A 27846-nucleotide genomic window follows, 5' to 3' on the forward strand; every position below is an offset into this window, starting at 1 on the left:
TCTGTTACATTCTAATTGTTCAAAAACAGCTGAATTTTTATTAAGAGCTATGGGTTATTTAAATATGTGCTTATTTTCAAAGATTTGAATAATCACCTTGTAACAATGATCAAATTTGGTCTATGTTACGTCATGATTTTAAGGAATCTTATTTCAACCAGATATTTTGGATTTTGAGCCTTCTTGGCATTCTTGACAGGCATTCAAAAAATCAAAGTTTCAAACAAGCTGGACTCTAAAATTTCCAGTAAATCCTGGACTTTGGTTTTTCCAGTTTGGGCCCAACTGAAAAAAATCGAAGGACCTATGTCTCTCATCTTATAGAGACACTAACTAATCAGGCTATTTGGATTATATTAGAAGTACTGTCAAGATGTGATGTGGTACCAAACTTTAAGTTTCTATAATGGAAAATGCTATTAATACAAATGTTTGAGAATTAAAAAGTCTAATGATTTTGTGTTACTAGACATGATAGTTATCTTAATGAGAAAGCCCCAGAGGCCTAAGGGGTTAAATACTTGTAACATCCTACAGGCGCTTTCAAAAATACTGTGAAGTAAGCAAGTGCCTCTTGTTGGTTGATGAGTTTATAATTTTAAACATGGCGACTTAAAGTCTTTTGTCATCCACAGTTATATATGATTTGCTGCTCATAAAACTAAAGTGTTGTTGGTTCTGTGTTTAGCTGTCCTCCTATAGGTTCCTATGGACTTTTTCCAGCCACTTCTATTGTATTCAGTACTTTGGGATGGCTCTGTAAACCGATGAAGCCAATACTGTATTAACAGTACCAACTGAGAGAAAGTATGGTTAACTGAGGTTACTAAAAACAAAAAAGATTTCAAATCAATTGGCAATCTACAAAAAGAGTTAAAGATTTTAAAAGCTATCATTAAAATTGCTATATTGGTCTATTATGCTATGTTATATGTGTGTACATATTGTATGTCCACATGGGAAAATTTTATTAAGAGTTTTATTTTAATTGGCTTATAGATTAGATTGTCCATAAATTTAAGCTGCTAAATTTAATCAAAGATACATTTTAATTCGTGTGACCTGAATCTGTGTATCATATGTTTTAAACTTGTTGGTAGAAAGAAACTAAAAACATTTTATATAGTTGTGCTTAAGTTTACCAGTTAAACAAACTACACCATGTTAGATATTTAAGAGGTGTTTCCAAACACATGATTCTTAAAATTTATAGAAGGCATTAGACCTTCTGGTAAATGTTTTCTTAAGTTCTTATCTAATGGTTGAAACTATTTGCTAAGTATTCATGTAATATTGCTATTGTCAGCAAGCAATCTAGGACTTGCTCCCTCATTTCTCTATTCTAAACCCAACTTCTTCTTTTATTTCTCTATTCTCCTCAAGGTAGGAAACTAATTCTATTATGAAGGAATCTGTAGGACGCACAATTTAATCTTTAGACCTTATAAAAGAGATGGCTAACATTTTTCTGTAATAGCATAGCCAAAATAAGAACTTCAATAATAATCTCATAGCTAGATTTACTTCGCCATCAGCAAAGTATACAGTAAGTAGAAAAAAACCTCCCTTTCAGACCAAAGGGAAAGAAAGTTTTAAAGTGAGAATATAATTTTCCTCATGGGCATTGTCTACCTTAGAAAAACTACTACAGAACATGACTGTGACTATAGACTTGTAGTTCAGGCCACCGAAGATTAGAGATGGGACATGGGCACTCCCTTGACTTGCATCCTCTGGTCTGCTTTAACACAAACCAGGAGGAAAAGAAAGCTAGGCATCAGAAGCAATGGGTGGCAGGCCTATTAATGGCTGATCTGTACAGTGATCTGCCCTCAAGGAGACCCAACAGGCCAGTCCACTGCAGTGGCTTTCAATGTGGTAAGCCTGGGCTTCAGCAGAAGTCAGCTTGTGAAGAGCCCTGGCAGCTCTGCCAAGAGTTGGATCGCTGGAAATGGACCTGCCCTGGAGTCAAAGGATGCCCAGGTCAGAGCCACAGATCTTATTGGCTCTAAGCTGAAAAGCCCTTCACTCAGCCCAACTTCCAAAGTGACCACTGCAGCTGAGGGGATGGCCAAGTAGGGTCAGCAACATTGCAGGCAGAACTGTAAATTTCTTGTTAGAGATGCCCCCTGCCTTTACCTAGCCAGCTCTCCTCCCAGGCCAGCCAAGTAATGAAAGTCAACAGAGTGCCTTCCCCTAGGAGGTTCACACCTCCCTTAGGATATACCCCATGTGAAGAGATAGATAGGTCTGGGCCTCTTAACTTACAAGGCCTAAAGCCCAGCAGATTATTACCAAGCCCCTTCTGTCAGGTTCTATTTGCCTCTCAATCAGAAAACTTAATTGTAGCTTTGACAGCACCTTTCTTAGCTCCTCTAATAATGACTCTGTCCTTTGTTCTAGACCCTGTCTAGTGCACTTGGCCTCATTCCCTTGTAATCATAACCTCTATTCTACCACCAATGGCTCTACTCCCAACCTGTGTATACTGATAGTCCTCTTCCCCACTTAATGCTATAAACCTGGTAAATGCCACTCTTAGGATCATTGGTTACTATCCTCACTCTGTCTTTTATGACCTTGTCTAAATATGATCAGAGTCGACAAACTTGGAAGGCTTCCATAGCCTTGGCAACTCATGACAACAGCCTAGGGTGGTTACTGGCACCATAAACTAGAGTGTCAATTTGTTGGGTCAACAACAGGAGTCACTGTGCACTTGCTCCTCATGTGGAATCTCTGTCCTTAATGTGCTGTACATTTTGATTTAATGCTATAACTAGTACTCAAACAGTATGTTTCACTTTGTGTTGCTATGTGGGTGCAAACTGTTGAAATCTTAATATATACTAAATTGATCTTCTGTATATAAAGAGAATTGAAAATGAATCGCGATGTGAATGGAAGGGGAGAGGGAGCGGGAGAGGGGAGGGTTGCGGGTGGGAGGGAAGTTATGGGAGGGGGAAGCCATTGTAATCCATAAGCTGTACACTGGAAATTTATATTCATTAAATAAAAGTTAAAAAAAAGATACTATAATAAAAAAAAAGAAAAAGAAAAATTAGGTTTACAAGTGAAAATCAAGAGCTAACTAATAATGGAACAGGCTGGAAAGTACTGCTCAAAGATCAATGACAACAAGGAGGATAAAAAGCTATAAATTAAAAAAAAAAAACTAGAAACAAAAGTAGACAACACCAGGGACGGTGCCCTATATACAGCAGCTCAGAGCTTCATCCAAGAGGGCTTCCTTAGCTCAAAGCCTCTTACTTATGGCAACTTAAACTCCAACAGGGTGAATCCTAAATCTTTGCAACGTTTCCTTCTAGGTCTGATTCTAAAAGCTTCAGAAACCATCACAAGTCTAGAGTTATGTTTGTAACCTGACATCTTAATTCAGTTACTTCTGATCTTGTCTCCTCCAACAGTCTTCTTCTCCCTATTCTCACTTTTCTTCAACTCTTGGCAGCACAGGAGGGACTGCAAAAAAAAAACAACCAACACACACACACAAGTCCAGTCACATTACTACTCTGCTCTAGCAGCTTCTATGTGTTCTTAGGAAAAAGCTCCAGTGCTCTGAGTAAGGAGAGCCTCTCTCTCCACTCACTCCGCTGGAGCTACATCGGCTTTTTCTTCCTAGTTTCTTTTGAGGTGAGACCTCTGCACCTGCTCTTCTCCTCCCTAGAATGGGCCCCCTTCCTTCTCTGCCTGGAATCTCTAATCCTTCAGTTCTGAGCTGAAAATTGCCTTCCTCAGAGAACTCTGCTCTTCATCAATCTTCCACTCCCTGCACCCCTGTGGCGGCCTACCATTTGCAGAATTCCTTTGGCATTCTTACCATAACGGCAATTAAGTAATCACTTGTTTAATGTCCTTTTCCAATCCTTTACCCCTACGAAGGCATGACTGCGTCTGTCTGTCTTCTTTACTGCTGCTTCCCCAGTGGCAATTACTAACCAAATCGGTCACTACAGAGTATAACTGTGCAATTGGCTCTTGCACAAATGAATAAAAATTAGTCTATCTTACACAAAATCATGACTCTACAACAGATACTAGAACATTAGCCTGTCTCTGTGAGAGTGTAACACTTGAAGCAGCTATTGAAGCAGGAGTTTTCACAACCTTTATTCCCAAGTATCCTAAATCTTCAACTGGAAGGCTAAGCTGGGGACATACAATGATGTTCCTTAAAATTATTCACGGAATTCATCGTGCAGCTAAGTTTCCTGGATGGAAACAAACCGAGGATCCCAACCAAAGCCAACTAGCCTTCAAATGAATGAGTCATTACAAGAAATTGTGACTAAAAGGCCACCCAAGAAGTAATAAATTCAAACAGTGCTCTTTTGAATATGGTTTAGCCAATTCTCTTTAGTTCAAATAAAACAAATGTCTGATGGATGGGACAGGACACGCAAAAATATAAGTAAGACTTCAGGAGACAGCTATGAAATGAGGATTTTGCAAAAAGAGTTATGACTTTGGAAAGTGATTTGTCAGGAAGCTCCAAATCAAGGTGGATACTTCAGAAACCTTTGGAAGCTAAAGTTCATCTTGAAAATGCAATACAGCCATCTGAAATGTGACACAGAAGTTTATCCAACTGGAATATACTGATTCTCATATCTGAGACCACTATCAATTCTTAAGTAACTTTCCAGTTTCTGTGGGTGAAAAAGCCCCACAATTTAAGTATCTATCCTAACAAGGTTTGCTTTCAACCAGAGAGGATATTTGTTTTCCATAAATCTTCAACTCAACAAAGAAAGAGGGAAAACAGGAATAAAAATATAATAATCTGATTTTAAGACTGAGAAACTTCAGGGGAATAAAAAGCAAATTAATTATTTTCCTCCCCTCACCCATCCATCCAAGACTTTTCAGGAGTAAAACTGAAGGGATGGTATCTGTTATGTCACTCTGGGTTGGGGAAGCTACCCTACGTGTAAGGAAAATGTATATACATGTATACAGTGGAGGAAGGGGAATTTTCTAATTTTAAATGGCCAACTAGGTAAATATCAAAATAATTTCCTATCTTCTAATTTAAATAATCGTTTTGATATATTCTTCTAATAGCATCGCTTCTTAACCTTTGTCAGGCCACAGAGGACAAAGGATGTCAAGAGATTTCATGCGAGTCTTGCATTTATCAAGGGCCCAAGCACTTTGGCCATTCTCCACTGCCCTCCCAGGCATATTCCCGGAATAAAGTAAATTTTGGATTCTGTTCTAGTTAATAGCCTTCTTTCTAATTTTCCCCCGCTCAGATCCTAAACATTAACAACTTAGAAAATATTTCATAGTTATTTTGTGCTGTCTCAGATCTTTCAGGGTACTTGTGATAGGAGGGACTATTTTGAAAAGCACAGTACCATGGTGTGTTTTTTAAAATGATTTATTTATTTGAAAGGTAGAGTTACAGAGAGGCAGAGGCAGAGAGAGAGAGGGAGAGAGAGGAAGTCTTTCATCTGCTGGCTCATTCCCCAAATGGCTAGGATGGCCAGAGCTTCCTCTGGGTGTCCCTGGTGGGAGCAGGGGCCCAAAGACCTGGGCCATTCTCTCTACTGTTTTCCCAGGCCACAGCAGGGAGCTGGATTGGAAGTGAGCAGCTGGGACTCAAACTGGCGCCCATATGGAATGCTGGCACTGCAGGTGGCAGCCTTATCTGCCATGCCACAGCACCGGCTCCAGTACCATGGTTTTTAACATAGAACCATGAAATGGTAAACTGTGGAAAATAAAGCTCTAAACTGCTACATTTCAATAATTCATAGTTTACAGGTTATTATAGTTTGCATTCCAGTCTTATAAAAAATCATGACAGTATTACCTCTGCTATGGAAATGAAATTATATGCACTTTATACAAAAGTATACTCTTAATTTTGGGAATTCTGAACTGCACAGAATTTTCTTTGTCAAATTTATGTACATCTTATTCACTGTTCAGCCTTTGTGCTGTATTCCAATCTCAGATAACAGGTACTGAAAGAAACATTTTTTTTTTTTGTTAGCCATTTCTTCTTATGTAGTGAAATTACCTTGTTTATCTACAACTGAATAGGAAGCCAAAAATCCGCGTCCAGAAACATGGATTCCACTCATGAACAGCACTGTAATCTCATTGCTTTTTGATTCAATTGAATGGTTCATTTGCAGCCCCAAACCACAGTATTTGCCTAGGAACAAAAGAAAAGCAGACACTTGGTATGACTCTCATGAAGTCAACAATATTTGCAATGTAAAGAACAAAAGCAGAATAATATACCAAACTAGGTATTAAATTACCATAAAATATTGGGATTTTTTTAAAGATGTTTAATGTTCAGAAATATTTTCTGGAGAAAAAAATAAATGCTAATAACAATTCAACTGATTCAGAAGAAAAAAAGAACAGTAAATGCATCATTGCCCTTAAGAGGATTCAATTTCTTGTGAAACACATATATACTCTTTAAAAGAATAATTGAGAATTAAATAACTTCAAGCATTTCATGCAGGCAGGCAGCTCACAAATGAACTATGACCAATCAATAATATTCTTAATAAGCCTTCACCAGGGCATCCCTGGATTCCTCACTTCAGAGCACCCCTCAAATATTCTTTTCAGTTTCAGTCAATCCCTTTAGGTGAACATATCTGCTCCCATGTTTTTAACTATGATCTGACAACTCCAACTTCCATACACTTTCCCTTGAATTTCAGCTATATATATGAGGGGGAGGCAAAATATTCATGGAAAAATGGTTTTAAAAGATAACACGGAGGCTGGCATTGTGGCACAGCAAGCTAAGCCACTGCTTGCGATGCCAGTATCCCATCTCATATTGGAGTGCCAGTTTGAGTCCAGGCGGCTCCACTTCTGATCCAGATCTTTGCTAATGTGTCTGGAAAGGCAATGGAGAATGCCCAAAGTACTTGGGTGCTTGCCACCCATGTGGGAGACCTGGATGGCTTTCTGGGCTCCTGGCTTCAGTCTGGACCAGTCCCAGACGTTTCAGCCATTTAGGGAATAAATAAGCAGATGAAGGATTTCCCTCTATGTCTCTGTCTCTGCCCTGTCTTTCAAATAAATCAATCTTAAAAAAAGATAACAGGTATTCTCCATGAACTTTTTGAAGCCCCCTCATAACTAAGTGCCTGTCTTATATCCTTTCATGTCTAACATATATGTAAAAAGTCACATGGTCTCATTCCAGATCTAAGTACACTAAGATAAAAAAAGATGACAAAATAAATAAAGTAAGATATCAACCAGTAATAAAAATGGATTCCCACATGGGCTTGTTAACTTGTCTAAAAAACTTAGGACAAAAGCTCCATTACTTGAATAAGAGTCATGTGGACTTTTATGAACACCACTTTCAAGGGTGGTATTTCTTTTTTTTTTTTTTATTAAGCTTTTATTTAATGAATATAAATTTCCAAAGTACAGCTTATGGGTTACAATGGCTTCCCCCCTCCCATAACTTCCCTCCCGCCCGCAACCCTCCCCTTTCCCGCTCCCTTTCCCCTTCCATTCATGTAAAGATTCATTTTCAATTCTCTTTGTATACAGAAGATCAGTTTAGTATATATTGGGTAAAGATTTCAACATTTTGCCCATATAGCAACATAAAGTGAAAAAACTACCATTGGATTACTAATTATAGCATTAAATAGCAATGTACAGCACATTAAAGACAGAGAACCTACATAATTTTTTTTTCAAATTAATTAATTTTCTATGCCATTTCCATTTTAACACCAGGTTGTTTTTTTTTTTTTCATTTCCAATTCTCTTTATATACAGAAGATCACTTCAGTATATAATTAGTAAAGACCTCATCAGTTTGTGCCCACACAGAAACGCAAAGTATAAAAATACTGTTTCAGTACTAGTTATAGCATCACTTCGCTTTAGACCACACATTAGGGACAGATCCCACATGGGGTGTAAGTACACAGTGACTCCTGTTGCTGATTTAACAATTTGACACTCCTGTTCATGGCGTCAGTAATCTCCCTAGGCTCTAGTCATGAGTTGCCAGGGCTATGGAAGCCTTTAGAGTTCGCTGACTTTGATCTTATTCCAATAGGGTCATAGTCAAAGTGGAAGTTCTCTCCTCCCTTCGGAGAAGGGTACCTCCTTCTTTGATGGCCCCGTTCTTTCCACTGGGATCTCACTCACAGAAATCATTCATTTAGGTCTTTTTTTTTTTCCATGATATCTTGGCTTTCCATACCTGCTATACTCTCATGGGCTCTTCCGCCAGATCCGAATGCCTTGAGGGCTGATTCTGAGGCCAGAGTGTTGTTTAGGACATCTGCCATTCTATGAGTCTGCTGTGTATCCCACTTCCCATGTTGGATCTTTCTCTCCCTTTTTGATTCTATCAGTTAGTATTAGCAGATACTTGTCTTGTTTGTGTGATCTCTTTGACTCTTAGACCTATCAGAGCTATCAATTGTGAGCTGAAATTGATCACTTGGACTAGTGCGATGGCATTGGTACATGCCATCTTGATGGGATTGTGTTGGAATCCCCTGGCACATTTCTAACTCCACCATTTGCGGCCAGTCCGATTGAGCATGTTCCAAATTGTTCATCTCCAAGGGTGGTATTTCATTTTCTAAGTAGAAAATCCTTAGGAATCAACAAACAAAAACAAAAAAACAATCCCACCAGAACTATTAAGGCAAAGTCATAGGATCAATATATAAGCTCAGTTGTATTTTCATATGCAACAATCTGAAGAATTTTTAAGCTATTCATAACAGCATAACATAAAAATATGGAGATATTTTTAAAATGTTAAAAAAATCAATACACAGATAAACACAAAACACTCCTGAGAAACATTAATGCTAAAATAAAGAGATGTACCAAGTTTATGAACTGAAATTCCCAATACTGTTAAGATGTCAGTCTTTCCTACACTGACCGTATTAATTCAAACCAATCCCTATAAATATCCTGGTGGGCTTTTTCATTTTTTAAAGAAATTCACAAGCAGAGCTTAAAATTCATATGGAAATGCAAAGGACACAGAACAGCCCCAAAAGAAAACTGAGGCTTTATATTACCCAATTTTTAAACTTACTATAAAACTAGAGTAATCAAAACAGCATGATACTGGTGTGAGGAATATATCTACACCTCTGTCTATTTGAGTAAGTATGACATGTGGACATGGTCAACTGGATTCCGACAAGGTTGTCAAGGTGCCTCAACAGAGGAAGGCTAGTCCCGTCAGCAAATACACTAAAACAGCTGTACCTAAATATAAAACCAAATGAATTGAAAACTTTATTCCACAACATATACAAAAATTAAGTTGACATGGATTATGAGCCTAAATGTAAGAGCTAAGATTATAAATTCTTACAAGAAAACATAGGACAAAGCCTTGGATTCCAGGGTTAAGCAGAGATTTCTTTGATTCAATGCCAAAAGGATGACCAACTTTAAAGTAATTTCAATTTCATCAATACTAAAAAGTTTTTTCTTCAAGATACCATTAAGAAAAGGAAAAGACAAGCCATAATCTGGAAAGTATTTGCAAAATATCTGATAAAGGACTTATATCTAGAATACTCTTGTAACTCAGTCAGACAATATAATTTTTTTTTTAAGGGCAAATGATTTGGCTAAGACAAGGCAATCTATGACAAGTAAGCACATAAAGATGACAATAGCATTCATTATTAGGAAAATGAGTATTAAAACTACACTTGGGCCCGTGCCTTGGCACAGTAGGTTAATCTTCCGCCTAAGGCGCCGGCATCCCATACAGGCACTGGTTCTAGTCCTGGCTGCTCCTCTTCCAATCCAGCTCTCTGCAGTGGCCTGGGAAAGCAGCAGAAGATGGTCCAAGTGCTTCGGCCCCTGGACCTGCAAGAGAGACCAGGAAGAAGCACCTGGCTCCTGCCTTCAGATCTGCACAGCTCCAGACATTGTGGCCACTTGGGGAGTGAACAAATGGAAGGAAGATCTTTATCTCTCCCACTCACTGTCTATAACTATCTCTCAAAAAAATAAAATCTAAAAAAAAAAAAATAAAAACTACACTGAGATACAACAGACCCACTAGAACAATCAAAAGGACAGTACATCAAATATTGGTGATGACGTAGAGAAATGAAAACCTTCATACATTAATGGTAGGAACACAAATGGTACAGCTGTTTTAGAAAAACATTTGGCAGTTTCTGAAAAAGATAAATGTAAACATAATTTTTAATACAGCCTTGCAACTAACTTCTAGTTATCTATCCAATAGGAAAGACTATGAAAATGTTCACAGGACAAAAAAGGGAGAGAACGATCCAACATGGGAAGCGGGATACACAGCAGACTCATAGAATAGCAGATGTCCTAAACAGCACTCTGGCCTCAGAATCAGCCCTTAAGGCATTCGGATCTGGCTGAAACGCCCATGAGAGTATTGTAGGCATGGAAAGCCAAGACACTATGGCAAAAAAAAAAAAAAGAAAGAAAGATCTCCGCGAGTGAGATCCCAGTGGAAAGAACAGGTCATCAAAGAAGGAGGTACCTTTCTCTGAAGGGAGGAGAGAACTTCCACTTTGACTATGGCCTTGTCTAAATAAGATCGGAGTTGGCGAACTCAAAATGCTTCCAGAGCCTTGGCAGCTCATGACAAGAGCCTCAGGTGATCACTGATGCCATAAACAAGAGTGTCAATTTGTTAAGTCAACAACAGGAGTCACTGTGCACTTGCTCCTCATGTAGGATCTCTGTCCTTAATGTGCTATACATTGTGAGTTAATGCTATAACTAATACTCAAACAGTATTTTTCACTTTGTGTTTCTATGTGGGTACAAACTGTTGAAATTTTTACTTAATATATACTAAACTGATCTTCTGTATATAAAGAGAATTGAAAATGAATCTTGATGTGAATGGAAGGGGAGAGGGAGCGGGAGATGGGAGGGTTGTGGGTGGGAGGGAAGTTATGGGGGGGGAGAGCCATTGTAATCCATAAGCTGTACTTTGGAAATTTATATGCATTAAATAAAAGTTAAAAAAAAGAAAGAAAATGTTCACAGGAGCACTGCACTTACCTGCCTCAAAGACACATATTCATCAGTGTATTAAAAAAATGTGGTAAACATCCACACAAAGGAATACTATTCAATAATAAAATGGAACAAACTACTAATACATGGATGAATTTGAAAAACATTACATAGAGTAAAAGAAGACATTTAGATAATATGTACAGAAAATGCAAAAAAATGGGACCAGTGTTGTGGCACGGTGGGTTCAAGGGCGCCAGTTAGAGTCCCAGCTGCTCTACTTCTCATCCAGCTCCCTGCTAGTAAGCCTGGAAAAGCAGAGGAGGATGGCCAAAGTGGTTGGGCCCCTGCCATGCACATGGGAGATCTGTGTGGAATTCTAGGCTCCAAGCAGATGGAGGTTCTCTCTCTCTCTCTCTCTCTCTAACTCTGCCTTTCAAACAAATTTGTTTTAAAAAAGAAAAGGACAACAAAAATTTGTTTTGAAATTTAAAAGTCAACGTTTGAAAGCAAAGAATATTCAGTCTCTAACTTTTCAATTCATTTCACATTTAATAAACACTAAACTCTACGGCGTACGTATGTCTTAGGCACAATAGATGTTCAACATAAAATATGTCATGCTCATCCTTTCTTTCAAAAAACACAATTGTGCACAAATAAAAATTTTCTATTTTTCTATTTTTTGAAAAAAATATTTGAAAATAGGGACGGAGGGAGAGGAAAAGAAAGGATATGAAACTGTGAATGTCCTATCTGCTGGTTCATTCCTCATACAGCTGCAACAGCTGGGGAGGCCAGGCCAGAGCCAGGAGTTCAACCTCGATCTCCTCTTTGTGTGGCAGGGACTGAAGTATTAGAGCCATCAGCTGCTTCCCCCAGCATGTGCATTAGCAGGAAGCTCAGATCCATATCCAGTATATGTCTCCAACATGGGATGCAGGCAGCCCAAGCAGCATCTTAACCACTGCACCAAATACCTGCTCCTTTTGGAATACTCAACATATCATAATTGTACAAATTTATATGGTACAGTGTTACATTTCAATGCGTGTATATACATATATAATGAACAGCATAACTTGCCTGTCACCTAGACATTTATCACTTCTTTGGTTTGGGAACATTCAAGATCTGTTCTACTAGCTGTTTTGAAATATTTGATCAATTTTTGTCAACTATATTTATACTACTGTGCAACAGAATACCAGAAGTTATTTCTCTAGCTGCACCCTTGTACCCATTAACCATCTTTTCTCTCCATCGTCCTTCCTCCATACAATTTCCAGGCTCCAGTAACCACCACTTCTATGGTTATCAACATTTTAACATTCATGCCAAATAACCCAGTACCAAAGAATCCTGCAACAGTCATTATCTGAATACTGCAGTCTCCACCACCTGCAGTTCTGCTTTCCGGGGCCTCAGTTGCTCACGGTCACCTAAGTGCCAAAGATATTAATATCTCTGGTTCTTCCAAGAGATACAGACTACATTCACATAATTTTTATTGCAGTATATTGTTATAATTATTCTACTCTATTACAATGTTGTTAATCTCTTATGGAGCCTACTTTGTAAATTAACCCTCCTCATGGGTATCTGTGCACAGGAAAAGATATAGAGCATACAGGGTGCAGCATACTGTGCTCCATCGGGAGCCCTGGAGCAATTTCATCAACTACATATTTACATAAGCCAGTTACCTATTCTCAAAGTGATCAGCAGTTTCATCTGGGCCCATCAACACTAGTTGTTCTTTGCCATTTAAAGATTTTATTACAACGCTGGATGTATAACTTTATGACAATGCTGGACAGAGTGTTCACAGCAAATACTGACTTACAGATATTTTTAGGTACAAACGGAAAAGATCATATTTAAAAGATATTTAGGCCATATATAAAAGTGTCTTTACCTTATAAAAATGAAATCATTTGCTGATAATGAATTATAAATTATTAAATAATTTGAAGTACAAAAATATATTCCTGAAGTGAAATATTTAGAAGTTACATCTGTAAAAAAATTTTTAAAAATTTGAAAAGTAGAGTAACAGAGAAAGAGAGAGAAAGAAAAAATCTTCCATCAGCTGGTTGACTGCCCAAATCATGGCAAGGGCCAGGGCTGGGTCAGGCTGAAGCCGGGAGCCTGGAATGCCAGCCGGCTCTCCCACGTGAGTGGCAGGGACCTGAGCACTGGGCCATCTTCTGTGGCATTAACAAAGAGTTGGATCAAAGTAGAGTAGCTAGGACTCAAACTGTAGATCATTTGAGATACCCATTTTACAGGTTGTGGTTTAACCTGCTGCACAACAAATCTGGCCCCTGAAGTTAAACTTTTAAAAATCCTTTCAACAGGTAAAGAATCCTAAAAGTCTTTGCTATCATTTTTAAAATCATTCTTGCTTTACAAAACTCAAAAGACAATGCTAAGCGCAAGAATAATTTTAATTTTTACAAAAGCACAATTGCCAACTCTGCCTTCAAATAAATCTCAAAAAGGAGGGGTGTGGGCAGCGTTGTGGCATAGCAGGTTAAGACTCCACCTGCAATGCAGCATCCTACATGGGCACAGGTTTGAGACCCAGCTGCTCCACTTCCAATCCAGTTCCCTGATAATATGTCTGGGAAAGCAGCAAAAAGTAGTCCAACTGCTTGCACCCAGAGACCAGGTTGATGCTCCTGGCTCTTGGCTTCCGCCTGGCCCAGTCTTGACTGTTGCAACCATTTGGGGAACGAACCAGCAGATGGAAGATCTTTCACTCTGCTCCTCTGTAACTTTGCCTTTCAAATAAATACAAAATAAATGCCTAAAAGAAAAAACAAAAAACAGTTGCTGACCTTCTAGGTGGTTAAATACACCAACGTACACCACATAAATACCTGCTATTATCTCTTACTCTTGGCCACAAGGGCTGTCTACTGCTACTTTTGATCACAGGTGTTACTCATTATACAAGCAACACAGGGACTTGGTTAAAATTTCATATATATATTTCATATACACACACACACACACACGAAACATAGAAGAAACTTCATTCCTAATCTGGGCAATATACTAGTTAATTCTTTAATTCTACATCCCCAGTTTGGCCTTTCAAAGGAAATCTGAAATCAACAAAAAGCATTTGATTGCTAACAACTATAGGATCTGATGGTTCTCAAAGCGAGCTAAAATCCCTAGAAATTTCTCATACATAAATAAGAGAAGACTTTCAAAAAATAGCACAGAGATACCTATAGAAAATGTAAATATTAAAGTAAATCTCTTATCTGGCCCAATATAATACTCACAAAACACTAATTTAGAGTCTAAAAGAATCGACAGTTCAGACAAATAAAATGTTTAAAAAATCATTAGCCATGAGAGAAATGCAAATCAGGCCCACAATAACATAACACTTCCCACCTATTAGGATGGCTAGAACCAAAAAAGAGATAAGCGAGTTTTGACAAGGATGTGGACAAATCAGAACCCTCCTACACTGCTGGTGGGATTGTAAAACATGCAGCCACTTTGAAAAGCAGAGATGGTTTTTCCAAAGGTTAGATGGAGTTAGCATATGATCCAGCAATACCACTGCTGGGTAAAAACCCAGAAGAAATGCAAACATAAATTCACACAAAAACTAACTCAACACATCATTCATAATAGCCAAAAAGTGCAACCCAGCCAGCATTCTGAGATATCTAGCATACAGCTTCTGGCATTTCTTTGGGGAGGTGCGGATAACCCTGAAGAAGGAACAATGTGATCTTTTGAGATCTGGGAAAAATATGATGACCTATAAGAGTCTGCTAACAGAACAAATGCCTCCTGGCTTTTAGGGGAAGAAAAGACTAATTCTCAAGGGAAACGTGCAGATGCAGTAGGGAGTTTGGGTGCAGAGCAAACTTGAACAGCAGTGAGTCAGGGAAGCTTCAGGGGACAAAGGTCTAAGGACTTCAGGAAAGCAGAGTTAAGGGTCCCACCAAAGTATGGTAGGGGCTGGAACTATTACCTCTCTCTTTTTTAAAAAAGATTTTATGAAAGATATATTATTTACTCAAAAGGCAGAGTTAGGGAGAGAGAGAGAGAGATGGAGAGACACAGAGAGATCTTCCATCAGCTGGTTCACCCCCAAGTGGCACAATGGCCAGGACTGGGCAGAAACCAGGATTCTTCCAGATCTCCCATGTGGGTGCAGGGTCCCATCTTCCACTCCGTTCCCAGGCCATCAGCAGAGAGCTGGATCAGAAGTGGAGCAGGGGCTGGCGCTGTGGCAAAGCAGGAAGAGCCACCGCCTGCAGCACCGGCATGCCATATAGGCACGGGTTCATGTTCCAGCTACTCCACTTCCCATCCAGCTCTCTGCTATGGCCTGGGAAAGCAGCAGAGGACGACCCAAGTCCTTGGGCCCCTGCACCCACGTGGGAGACCTAGAAGAAGCTCCTGGCTCTGGATCGGCACAGCTATGGCCATTGTGGCCAATTGGAGAGTGAACCAGTGGATGGAAGCCTGCTCTTTCCCTCTCTGCCTCTCCTTCTCTCTGTAACTGACTTTCAAATAAATAAATCTTAAAAAAAAAAGTGGAGCAGCTGGGAATTGAACTGATGCCCACATGGTATGCAGGAGTCAAAGGCTGTGGCTTTACCTGTTACCCCACCATGCTGTCCAGAATCACTAACCTCTTAAAGTGACTTCATTCAAGAGGATAAACCAGTTGATGCAACTTTTAGTATGAAAATTTAAGTTTCCAATTTTCCCATGCTTTATATCACAGAAAAGATTTGACTCTATGTACAGATTTTCCTGTGTTTCAAATGATTAGTGATGCCACATTCTCTGAACTGCAGTTACAGAATCATGTTATTTTCCAAGAGTTATACCAAATTTACATGACTATCATAAATGTTGGGTCAGTCTTTATTCCAATGCAGCCTTATTGTCACTTTGTCCATGCTGATAAGATTTTTAAAAATCTATAAAACTAAGAATTTGAAAGACTCACTCTTAAGTGAAAACAAATTATCCTTACATAATCCTAACACGCAGACAAGCACTCTCAGTGTCTCGGCTCTTTCCATCTGATAAATGCAAATGCTGTATGTATCTCATAGGGTCACAGGTATCAGGAAATGAATATAAATGTGTATATATATATATATGTGGATATTTCATGTGTCTGTTCATTCATCCATTCATGCATACTCTCGCTCTGACTTTAACACATGCTGTTACTACACCGCTTTTTCAGTCAGCCTGTAGCAATTTATTTCTCTCCCTCCAGGATTATTAGGGATTAAAGAAAATGGTAACTTGTTATCTTCTAGATTAATTGTAAAGGTGAACTTTTTAAACATGTGTTTCCTTAAATTTTTCCCTCTAGTAAGTGATCTTTCTATGTTTCTAAGGTATTTTCTTGACCATGGTCCCCGATTTTTTTTTTTTTTTTAAAGAGTAGAGGTAGGCCTGATCTGATTAGATATGTCCTTTAAAAGCACAGTGTTTTCTCCACTTGGTTGCAGAATTGGAAAGCAGAGAGAGACGCCAGCTGGCCTAGAAGGAAGTGAACATGTGTGCTGTGAATTGCCTGTCGGGGCCACTGCACGCAGCCTCTAGGAACTCAGAGCAGCACCTGGCCAAAAGTTACCGGCAAAATGAGGAATTCAGTTTCACAACTGCAAGAAAGTGAGTCAGCCAGCCAGTAAACTTGGAAGGGAAACCTGAGCCCCAGAAAATATCCGTATCCCCAGCTGACACCTTGATTTCAGCCTTACAAGACTCAAAACAGAATTAAGTTATATCATGCCCAGACTTCTGATCTACAGAAACTAAGACAATTGCATCTGTGTGCGTGCGAACACAGACGCTTTAGGTTGCTAAGTTTGTGGTTATTCGCTATGAAGTAACAGAAACCAATAAACCAGAAATTTGCTTTAGTGTACTGTAAGACTACCCTGGCTTTTGGATGATTGGAAGTATAGAGCAGAAGTTGGAATCTACAGCTCACAGCTCAAATCAGCCCATAGATGTATTTTACTTTGCCTCTTGGCCTATACAATTTTGGGCCACATGCTCTTCCAAAATGTTTAGATTAGTTGCCAAGATTTTAAAAATTTGACATAAATTTTGATTTTCTGGGTCCTCTTGAAAAATCACAAGGGGAAAGAAAAAAGGGAAACCTGGGCCAGTTTTCCAAATGGTTATACCACTGAAAAGGATAGTGGCTATCCTCCTTCACAGAGGAAACCACACACTACAGTTTACCACAGCTCACCATTCCATACTTTCCCCAATTCCAAAACTCAAATATCACACATGATCATAGCAGTGCTGTCATTTTACCCTGGTTAGGCCCTGCTGGCAATGAGTTTGTACTGACTTGTACAGAGCTTAGACTGTAAGGTGTTCATGCCTCTTCCAACATTCATATCAACCACATTTTGGTAGATGAACACCAACGAATTAAACTCCAGAAAGCGTTAATGGGAAATATTCCATATTCAACAGAGAAGAGAGATGTTCCCAACTTAGACCAGAATTGGAATATTAAGAAACTTAAAACCTGACTTATGTTCTCAAGTAAATAGGAATTCAATCTATTGAGAGATGAGCCACAGAACAATGTTGTTCTTAGAAATGTGCAACTTGGGGCTAGCACTGTGGCATGATGGGTAAAGCCATTGCCTGTGGTGTCGGCATCCCATATGGGCTCTGGTTCCAGTCCCAGCTGCTCCTGGCTTGGGATCAGTGCAGCTCCAGCCATTGCAGCCATCTGGGGAGGGAACCAGTGGATGGAAGACCTCTCTCTCTGCTTCTGCCTCTCTGCAATTCTGCCTTTCAAATAAATAAATAAATCTTTTAAAAAAAGAAGAAACAGACCTGCAGCATATGAAGATGGGGTTGAGGGAATGGAGTTACCTGCTGAGCAGATCGGGGAATGGTACATGCTTAGAAGAGAACCATTGTTTGCAGACAAACTGATGTAGAAAGTTTTCAGTACTCAGTACTGAAAAATAAAACTGGGAATTCTCAAAGCAATTCAGGTTTTTTTTTTTTTTTATTTGACAGGCAGAGTTAGACAGTGAGAGAAAGACAGTGAGAAAGATCTTCCTTCCATTGGTTCACCCTCCAAATTGATATTGAATCTAAGTATTCAGGCACTATGCTTTGCAGGTGCTGGGGACTCCGGGATGAAATGAGATAGGAACACTGCCGCCCTCAGGAAGCTGAATGGAGGGGGACACAGCAGATGCAAGACTGGCCCTCTAAAACAGAAGAGCATGTTTAAGAAGAGATGTTACCATTAAGTAATGTCTTCTGTCCAGCAAGTTTCTTTAAAAAGCCATGCTTCAAGGATCACTACTTTCTGCTTGCTTGGTGGGCCAGAACAAGGTAGAACTGCACAAATTAGCCCCTGAGTTGGAGGTGAGATTGTGTTCTCTTTCGGGAAGCCTGAAAACTCTTTCCAAGATTCCTCTCATGCTGTAACTTACAATAAACTGCTGTTTGTGGCTGGATTCAGCTTTAGTTTCAGCTGCTTCAAAGACTCACCTGCAGAGGATATTGACAGGAAGGTATAGATCTCTTAAGCAATAAGACTTGGGTTTATAATTAAAACATGACATAGCAGATATTAAAAGCAACAGCACTAAGAATGGACATGCCTTTCTTTCTAAAAGACAGTGATGACTGCAGGTTGCACATCCCTTACCTGAACTGCCTGAGAACAGGAGTGTTACAGCTGGAAGATGGCCCAACTCCTTGGGCCCCTGCACCCACATTAGAGACCTAGAGGAGGTTCCTGGCTCCTGGCTTTAGATCGACACAGCTTTGGCCATTGAGGCCATCTGGGGAATGATCTAGCAGATAGAAGACTTTCTTTCTCTCTCTCTCTCTCTGCCTCTAACTCTGCCTTTCAAATAAATAAATCTTAAAAAAAAAATAAAAATGGTGCTGGCAAAACTGGATGTATATAAGAATAAAATTAAATTCCCTACTCCTCACCTTATACAAAAGTCTACTCATGTATATCATATAATTTGACCAAACTTATGCATATGTTTTTATACATATACCATATATGCATATTATTAAGGATAATCTGAAGAGGTAACTAACAGAATGGGAGAACATATTTGCAAACAATAGAACTGATAAATAATTAATATTCAGAATTTATAAAGAACAAGAAACTCAAAAACAATAAAGCAAACAATCTAGCTAAGAAATGGGCAAAGAACTGGGGCCAGTACTGTGGTGCAGTGGGTTAACACCCTGGCCTGAAGCGCTGGCATCCCATATGGACGCCGGATCAAGACCTGGCTACTCCACTTCTGATCCAGCTCTCTGCTTTGTCCTCGGAAAACAGTAGAAGATGGCCCAATTCCTTGGGCCCCTGCATCTACGTGGGAGTTTCAGAAGAAGCTCCGGGATCCTGGCTTCAGATTGGCACAGCTCCAGCCATTGTGGCCAAATGGGGAGTGGAACTGGGGCAATTGGAAGATCTCTTTCTCTGCTTTTCCTCTGTGTAATTCGGATTTTCAAATAAATCTTATTTTTAAAAAAAGAAATGGGCAAAGGACTTGAACAGGCATTTTTCAAGAGGAAATTCAAAGCACCAACCTACAAAAAAATCTCAGGATCACTAGCCATCAGGAAAATGCAAATCTAAACCACAGTGAGGTTTCACCTCACCCCCATTAGAACGGCTTTCACACAGAAATCAAACAAATGCTGGCAAGGGAAAGGTACCCTAATCCACCACTGGTAGGAATGTAAACTAGTGCAGCCACTGTGGAAGAGAGTATAGAGATACCTCAGAAATCTAAATACAGACCTACCGTATGACTCTGCCTTCCTACTCTTGGGAATTTACCCAAAGGAAATGAAATCAGCATATGAAAGAATTATCTGTACCCCATGTTTATTGCAGCTCGATTCACAATAGCTAAGATATGGAATCAACCCAGATGTCTATCAGTTGAAGATTAGATAACGAAATTATGGGATTTGTACACCATAGAATACTATACAGCAGTAAAAAATGAAATCCTGTCATTTCCAGATGAAACTGGAAAACATTATAATGAAATAAGCCAATCCCAAAAGGACAAATATCACATGTTCTCCCTGATCTATACTAACAAAGCACCTAAAAGGTAATCTATAGAAATGAAATTGACATTTGGAGATGTGATGATTTTGAATTTATTTGGTTTTCTTGTTTTAAAGTTTTATTTTATTTATTTAAAAGGCAGAGTTAGAAGTGGAGACAGAGAGAGGGGTCCTCCATCCACTGGTTCACACCACAAATCACCCCAACAACCAGGACTGGCTGGGTCAGGCCAAAGCGAGGAACCAGGAGCTTCTTCCAGGTCTCCAATGTGGGTGCAGGGGCCCAAGGACTTGGGCCACCTTCTACACAAAACCATATAATTGTACTAGAGAGGGAGGGAAAAAAACAGGTAAATTTATTTTACCTGAGATGTTGGGTGAAGTTATCTTACTATGATTAAGAAAGCAGATGTAATTAAAGAAGACTGATGACTTTAACTACATTTTATAAAATCTGCACGGGAAAAACAAACACCCTACACAAATTCCATAAACCAAGTCAAAAGACAACTGATGAGATAGCAGAAATTATTTACAGCATATATCACATATAGGCTGAAATCCCTAAAAGATAATAATAGCCCTGGCCAAAGACACAGAGACAAAAAGTTTAAAAAAAAAAAAAAAACCTCAAACACTTCAACATATGAATAAAGGTTCTACCTGGCCAACAATGAGAAATGCCAACTACAGCAATAGGAATACTATTTCTCACCATTCAGTTGGCAAATCACAAAAAGCATGGCAATACACTGTTTGAAGGACTGTTTGAAATGCATTTTTACGTGTTGCTGGCGCCAACTGGCACAATCTTTAAACGGTATACATAAATGTATACATATATATATCTGGACTCAATAATTGCTCTTCAAGTATCTGCTCAAAAGACATACACTAAGAATACCAAAAACAGTTTATAGGTGTAAAATATCTGAAGCAAGCAATACAGCATCCATAACAGACTGACTGAATAAACACCAAGAGTACCATGCCATAGAGTCCTGTGGCTATAAAAAGAATGAAGATTGTCTCTATAAAGTCATGTGGAGTGAATTTCAGCATATATTATAAGTGGGGAAAGCAAAGTACAAAGGATAAGGATTTTGAACTAAAAGTGTAGAAAAAAATAAAACACAGAATGACACAACTGGTTAGCTGCAGGGGGCGAGTGGGGATTGATGAAAACAAAGAACGGTGTCACTTATCTGAGTATATCTTCTTGCACATTTCTAACTATGAGAACCATGCTTGTATTTCACATATTCAACAAAATAAAAGAAAACCATCAAGGACAGAGGAAAATACCTACAATGGGAGATGAACAGAAACAAATGAACCAAACCATATTTCAAATGAATAACAAACACTCAGAGATAGGAGTTGGCAGGAGGGGAACAAGCCTAATGTTTGCACATGTTACTCAAACTATACAAGTTCTCAAAAAGTCCATTAAAAATGTGTATATGAAAAAAACTACATAGATTTCAAAGTTTATTCTGCAAAATAAATGTCTTTTGATCCCATTTTCCAGAAATTATATAAAAAAAAAAAAAACAACAAAACAAAAAACCTTTGTTCGAGGAAAGGAAGAGGAGAGAGGGAGAATAAGAGGCTATCATGTGGGTGGCAGGGATTCAACCATTTGAGCCACCACTGGCTGTCTCCTAAGCTCTGCATTGTTAGGAAATTGGAATTGGGAGCCGAAGCCAGGAAGCAAACCCAGGTACTCCACTATAGGCTGTGAGTCTCAACCACTAAGCCAAACACCCACCCCTCCATAAACGTTTTGAAGTAACCTTGTATGTCCTCTGGTTTAGATTCTAAACAAATACAAGTTCTACCTAGCAGGGTCCTTTCATTTAGAGTCACAGGTATGTAATTTTGAAACTTTTCTGGTTATAGACTAAGTAAATACAAGGATACTTCAAAAAGTCTGAAAAATAGAATTAACAAGATTTTAGTGCAAAGATATTTTGAAATCCATGTATATTAGGGGGTGTTCAAAAAGTTCATGAAAGGATATGAAAAAAAATCTATGAATTTCAGATATTTTTGACAACCAAAAAAATCTCTAAAAATCCATTTCAAATTGAACTTTCTAAATTAGTCTCATATATTATAGATAATGGGAGCTGGATTTCTCATTGTTAGAGAAATAAATTATAAACATGAATAAGAAAAGGGTAGAATGAACCCTATAATGTTAAATTAGGATTAAAGGCATCAATAAAAACCCATGCTCTTTAATATAGATAAATATAAGACCTAAGATATACACATGTACATACATATGTAAATATGTATGTATACATGAATATATACAGCTATTTACGAAATCTGTTAATAGGGCCTGACAGCCCATTGGTCTAAACTGATGGACTGGACATCAATTTTTCATACCAACCTCTACTAAAAAGAACCAGAGTTCTCTGATGGGTTCCTTGAAGAAATGGCTCATTCCAGGAACAAGTGCAAGATAAATCTAGACTATCCTGTGTTAGATATAAGGCAGTAAAGAAGGATGAGGTCATCACAAAAGGAACAGGGTCTGGCGTCAAAAGGTTCCCACTGGAAATCTGGGCCAATATGGGCATACAAATGATAGTGAAGGGGCCGGTGCCGTGGCACAGGTTAATCCTCTGCCTGCAGTGCCAGCATCCCATGTGGGTACCAGTTCTAGTCCTGGCTGCTCCTCTTCCAATCTAGCTCTCTGCTGTGGCTTAGGAAAGCAGTAGAAGATGGTCCAAGTGCTTGGGCCCCTGCATCCACGTGGGAGACCAGGAGGAGGCGCCTGGCTCCTGGCTTTGGATTGGCGTAGCTCTGGCCATTGCGGCCACTTGGGGAGTGAACCAATGGAAGGAAGACCTTTCTGTCTCTCTCGCACACTGTCTGTAACTCTGCCTGTCAAATAAATAAAAAATCTTTAAAAAAATGATAGTGAAGAGTCACATGTAATGAACCTAATAATCCATTGAGCCCACATTTATAAAAAAATGAGATAAGGAAAATTTTTCAGTAGAAAAAAAAAATCTAAGAAACATAGAAGAAATGATGAAACTAGGAAACCAGCATTTGGCAACCGTCATAACTGATTCAGACAAGGATCATTAATGAATGCCAAAACTAGCTTGATAAGTAAAAGAAATTTACATCGTTTCAAAGAGTTTCCTCATAAGATATGTATTGATTATGAAGAAACTAGGTACAACATAGAAACCTGGGTGCCACATGGGAGACCAGGAGAAGCACCTGGCTCCTGGCTTCAGATCAGCGCGGTGCGCCGGCCACAGCAGCCATTGGGGGGTGAACCAACGGAAAAGGAAGACTTTCTCTGTCTCTCTCACTGTCCACTCTGTCAAAAAAAAAAAAAAAAAAAAAAAAAAAAAAAAAAAAAAAAGAAGGAAAGAAAAAAGAAACCTGGGTGCTATCAGCTTAGCCAGGAGATCAAGCCAGTCATGGAACAGGCTGACACTGTGTGCCATGAGTTCACTTCTGCTGAAAGTGCCTAAACTGCACCGACTCACAACACAAAACAAACCAAATTAAGGACTAGCCTACAAAATAATTAGTCCACATACTGAAAATTGTCAACAGCATGAATACTGAGAAACCAAAGAACTGTCCTCTCCTTTAATCTCCAAAGTAATGGAGGCAAAAAAAAAAAAGATGAGACAATTGAATAAAACAAAAATATATTAACCGAAATTTGATTTTGTTGCAAAGCACATTACTTGGTTAACTGGAGAAATCTGAGTAAGGACTGTAGCTTACTGCATAAATTACATCAATGTTAATTTTCTGTGGTTATGTAAAGACAGTGTCCCTACTGTCAGGAAATGAACACTTTAATATACAGATGTAAGGGGAAATCATGTCCAAAGCTAAATTTCAACAGTCAGAAAGGCAAAAGTATGCATATGGAGAGAGGAGGGGGAGGAAGTGGTGTGAAGATAAAGCTAAAAGGTGAAATGGTAAAACATTAGTAAGTGAAAGGAATATGGAAATTCTTTATCCCATTCTTACAATGAAATTGTATCAAAACCAACAGGTAAAAGAAAACAAGAGTTAATGTTGACCAAAAAGCTGCTAGTTTCATCTGTTTGGGGTAAAGGAACCATATTGTAAAAGATGCAGACCATATTATAAAAGAAAGTCATAGTTGAGACTATGGACTTTACAATGAGACCTCAGTTCAAATTCCAGCTGTGTTGATATGACTTAGCGAAGCTGCATATCTTCTGATCTTTTTTCCGCCTTATTTATTTATAGGGATAATCTACTGGATTCTTGGAGGATCTGGTGAAATCAAGCACGTCAATGGTTTACAATAACAGATACCAGTTCCAGAACAAAACTGCTTTAGTCTGAACCTCACTTTGTACTATAGGTGTGACCTTGGGCAAGTTATTCAACCTTCTGTGTCTCAGTTTTCTCATCAGCACACATAGTAATAACAATACCTACCTGAAAGGTTTCTGGGGAAGACCAAACTGATAAAAGCACTTTTGAATAGTACCTAGTACATTGCCAGCACTGTAAGACTATAAATTATTTTTATTACTAGCCAGAACTTCTACAGAATAGGAATTCAAAAAAATATTTTATCATTAAGCACATACTATAATTTTTACAAGAACTTGATGGTAAATAAAAACAAAATTTCCTTTTTCCCTTATGATAGGCAGACCAAAGCATAATATAGAGAAAGGGGCCAAGAAGTACAGAAAGGGAAACTGAAAATGTGAAAGACATAGAATCACTCATTAAGTGAGATCTTAAAGATTTCAGTTCCCCTCTTTGTGAGTAATGCTGAGGACTTAAGGTATTTTGGATGAAAGCATAAGACAGAATGCATTTTTTAAGTGTAACTTTGACTACATAAGACACATATACTTTAAGTTTCTTCTTTTATAGAATGCATTTTTTTTTTTTTTTTTTACTTTGAGAAAAAGTGAGCAAGTGACAGTCTGTGGTTCACCACTAAACGCCCACAAGAGCCAAGACTGTGGCCAGAAACAGGAGCCCAGAACTCGACCCAGGTCTTGCACATGGGTGGCAGGGACTCAACTGCTTCAGCTATCACCTGGTGCCTCCCACGGTGCCCATTGGTAGGAAGCTGGAATCAGGAGTGAGAGTTGGGACTCAAACCCAGGTACTCCAATATGGGACAAGGGTGTCACAACAGGAAATGGTAATAAGGGACAGTGCCGGGATCCCATTTGGGTGCCAGTTCCAGTTCCAGCTGCTCCACTTCCGATCCAGCCCCTTGTACCCCTGTGGGAGACCCAGAAGAAGCTCCTGGCTCCAGCTCTGGCCATCTGGGGAGTGCACCAGCAGATGGAAGACCTCTCTCTCTCTGCCTCTACCTCTCTCTGTAACTTGTCTTTCAACTAAATAAATCTTTAAAAAAAAAAAAAAAAAAAAAAAAAGCCTTCTCACACTATAGAAAATAGCATCGAAACCTGGGCTGGTTCAGTGACTTGTAGAATGAACTCTGAATGATTCCAGGAGCTATGATTAGAATCCAGCAAGCCATTTAAAACCTGTGTGGAAAACTCTTCCTCTCCAGTAACAGTGCTTCTATTTATTGTCCAAATATACAACTCTTGTCAACATTTTAAAAACATTCTTCATTTTGAGAATTTCCAAAACATACAAAAGCAAGCAGCAGCAGGTGTAGTAATTCCCAGGTGCCCACTCCCAGAGTCCAGAAATGTGTGCTATCATTGCTTTGCCTTTCCCTCTCCACACCTTTGCTTCCTAAAGCACTGAAAAACAAATCTTAGACATCTCATTTGAACTCCAGAATCTCTCCACACATTAGGATAAAACAGTTCATTTAGAACAGTCATTCTTTTCTGATCATCTTAAAAATGTCTTCCTTCAATAAGATCTTGATTCAAAGTAACCTAACAAGGTCTACACATTATTTCTGGAAGACATGTCACACTGTACAACAGTCCCCTCCCCTTTTTTCCTTTTTAAAAAATGCTATTTATACGTTGAAGAAACTAGGTCGTTTTTTTCTGTAGAAATTCTCAAGTTCCTAACTTAGTAGTTACAGTCAGTACAATGTGTTTCTCTGTCTCCTTTACTTCCTGTAAGGTACTATCAGAGGCGGGACCAGGTTTTTTTCACTGCTGTTTCCTGAACGTTTGGGTGGCATCATCCACTGTCAAATGCAGCCTTATGAGGCATCTACTATCCAATTGTCTTCTGTTACTTATTATAATAGGGTTTCTATAGCCTCCATTCATGTGAGTTCCTAAAAGTTTATCCAACAAAATATATCCATGGAACTATGCATATGGTGATCAAGCCTCCAGAGCTGACTGAAGACCACAGAGGTTATAGGTCAGCAGCTGGGCAAACAGAGCAGAAATTTTCTTCTGTTAGATACAAGGCTGAAAAGTAGAGGAGAGATGAAAGATTTGGCTAGAGATGGAGAGAAGGCCAAGGGATGAGGATTTAAAAAGCAGGATACTGGGTTCCTATCATATCTGAAAGATATTTATATTTCCAAATAAACTAACACTTAAAGTGATGTTAGTTCTCCAAAATGGCCTTGCACGAATTCTTCCACCCATTTTTTTTTTTTTTAAGATTTATTTATTTATTCAAAAGTCAGAGTTACACAGAGAGGAAGAGATCTTTCATCCACTGGTTCACTCCCCAGATGGCTCAACGGCTGGATTCAAAGCCAGGAGCCAGGAGCTTCTTTCGGGTCTCCCACACGGGTGCAGTGGTCCAAGGACTTGGGCCATCTTCTACTGCTTTCCCAGGCCATAGCAGAGAGCAGGATCGGAAGTGGAGTAGCCGAGTCTTGAACCAGTGCCCATATGGGAAGCCTGTGCTTCAGGCCAGGGCGTTAACCCGCTGTGCCAAAGCACCAGCCCCTCTCCCACCATTCTTAACAGAAAGATACTGATCTCCAAATCAAAGGTTCTAAAATTTGTTTGGGGGCTGGTGCTGTGGCACCTGTAAGTGCCACCATCCCATACGGGTGCCGGTTTGAGTCCCGGCTGCTCCAGTTCTGATCCGGCTCTCTGCTGTGACCTGGGAAAGCAGTACAGGATGACCCAAGTCCTTGGGCGGAGACCCAGACGAAGCTCCTGGCTTCTGGCTTCGGATCAGCGCAGCTCTGGCCATGGCAGCCTTCTGGAGAGTGAACCAGCACACAGAAAACCTCTCTCTGCTTCACCTTTTCTCTCTGTGTAACTGACTTTCAAGTAAATAAATAAATCTTAAAAAAAAAAAAAAAAAAAAAAACCTTGCCTGAAACACAGATTTTTCTGGGAAGCTTTTAAAATACTGAAGCCTATATCCTACTCGATCAACTCCAACTCAAGTGGTCTAAGACGGGAATGAGTAATAACAGCAGTTTTCAAGTCTCCAGAGGTGACTCTACCACGCAGCTATACTTGGTAACCGCTGACAGCAATGCACGCACAAGCGTTACCGGACAGGTACTGTTGGAAGCACCAGTTTGGTCCTTACTTCACAAGCGAGAAACAGAGAGGGGAGGTAAGCCTGCCCAAGATCTGAGACCCAGCAAGCTAAGGGCAGACAGAATTTTTAACCCCAGGAAGTTTAGATCCATTGCCCATGCTTTCAACCAGCAAGGGGCTTTTTATGGTTTGGGGACTGGATGTTCTCTATCCTTGGTATAGCTATTCACTGGAGCCATGTAAAGCCAAGTTAGGTCGAAATAAT

General features: G+C 39.3%; 1 protein-coding gene across 2 annotated transcripts in view; it reads right to left on the reverse strand.

Moving 5' to 3' along the window:
- Positions 1–27846, reverse strand: part of DCBLD2 (discoidin, CUB and LCCL domain containing 2) — a 94413-nt gene that overhangs the window by 43067 nt on the left and 23500 nt on the right. For both annotated transcript variants that reach the window (XM_062206776.1, XM_062206772.1), the window contains exon 3: positions 6050–6187. In XM_062206776.1, the coding sequence (XP_062062760.1) occupies positions 6050–6187 (138 nt within the window). The remainder of the gene's footprint in view (positions 1–6049; positions 6188–27846) is intronic.

The sequence above is a fragment of the Lepus europaeus genome, chromosome 2, assembly GCF_033115175.1.
Source record: "Lepus europaeus isolate LE1 chromosome 2, mLepTim1.pri, whole genome shotgun sequence".
Taxonomy (NCBI): Eukaryota; Metazoa; Chordata; class Mammalia; order Lagomorpha; family Leporidae; genus Lepus; species Lepus europaeus.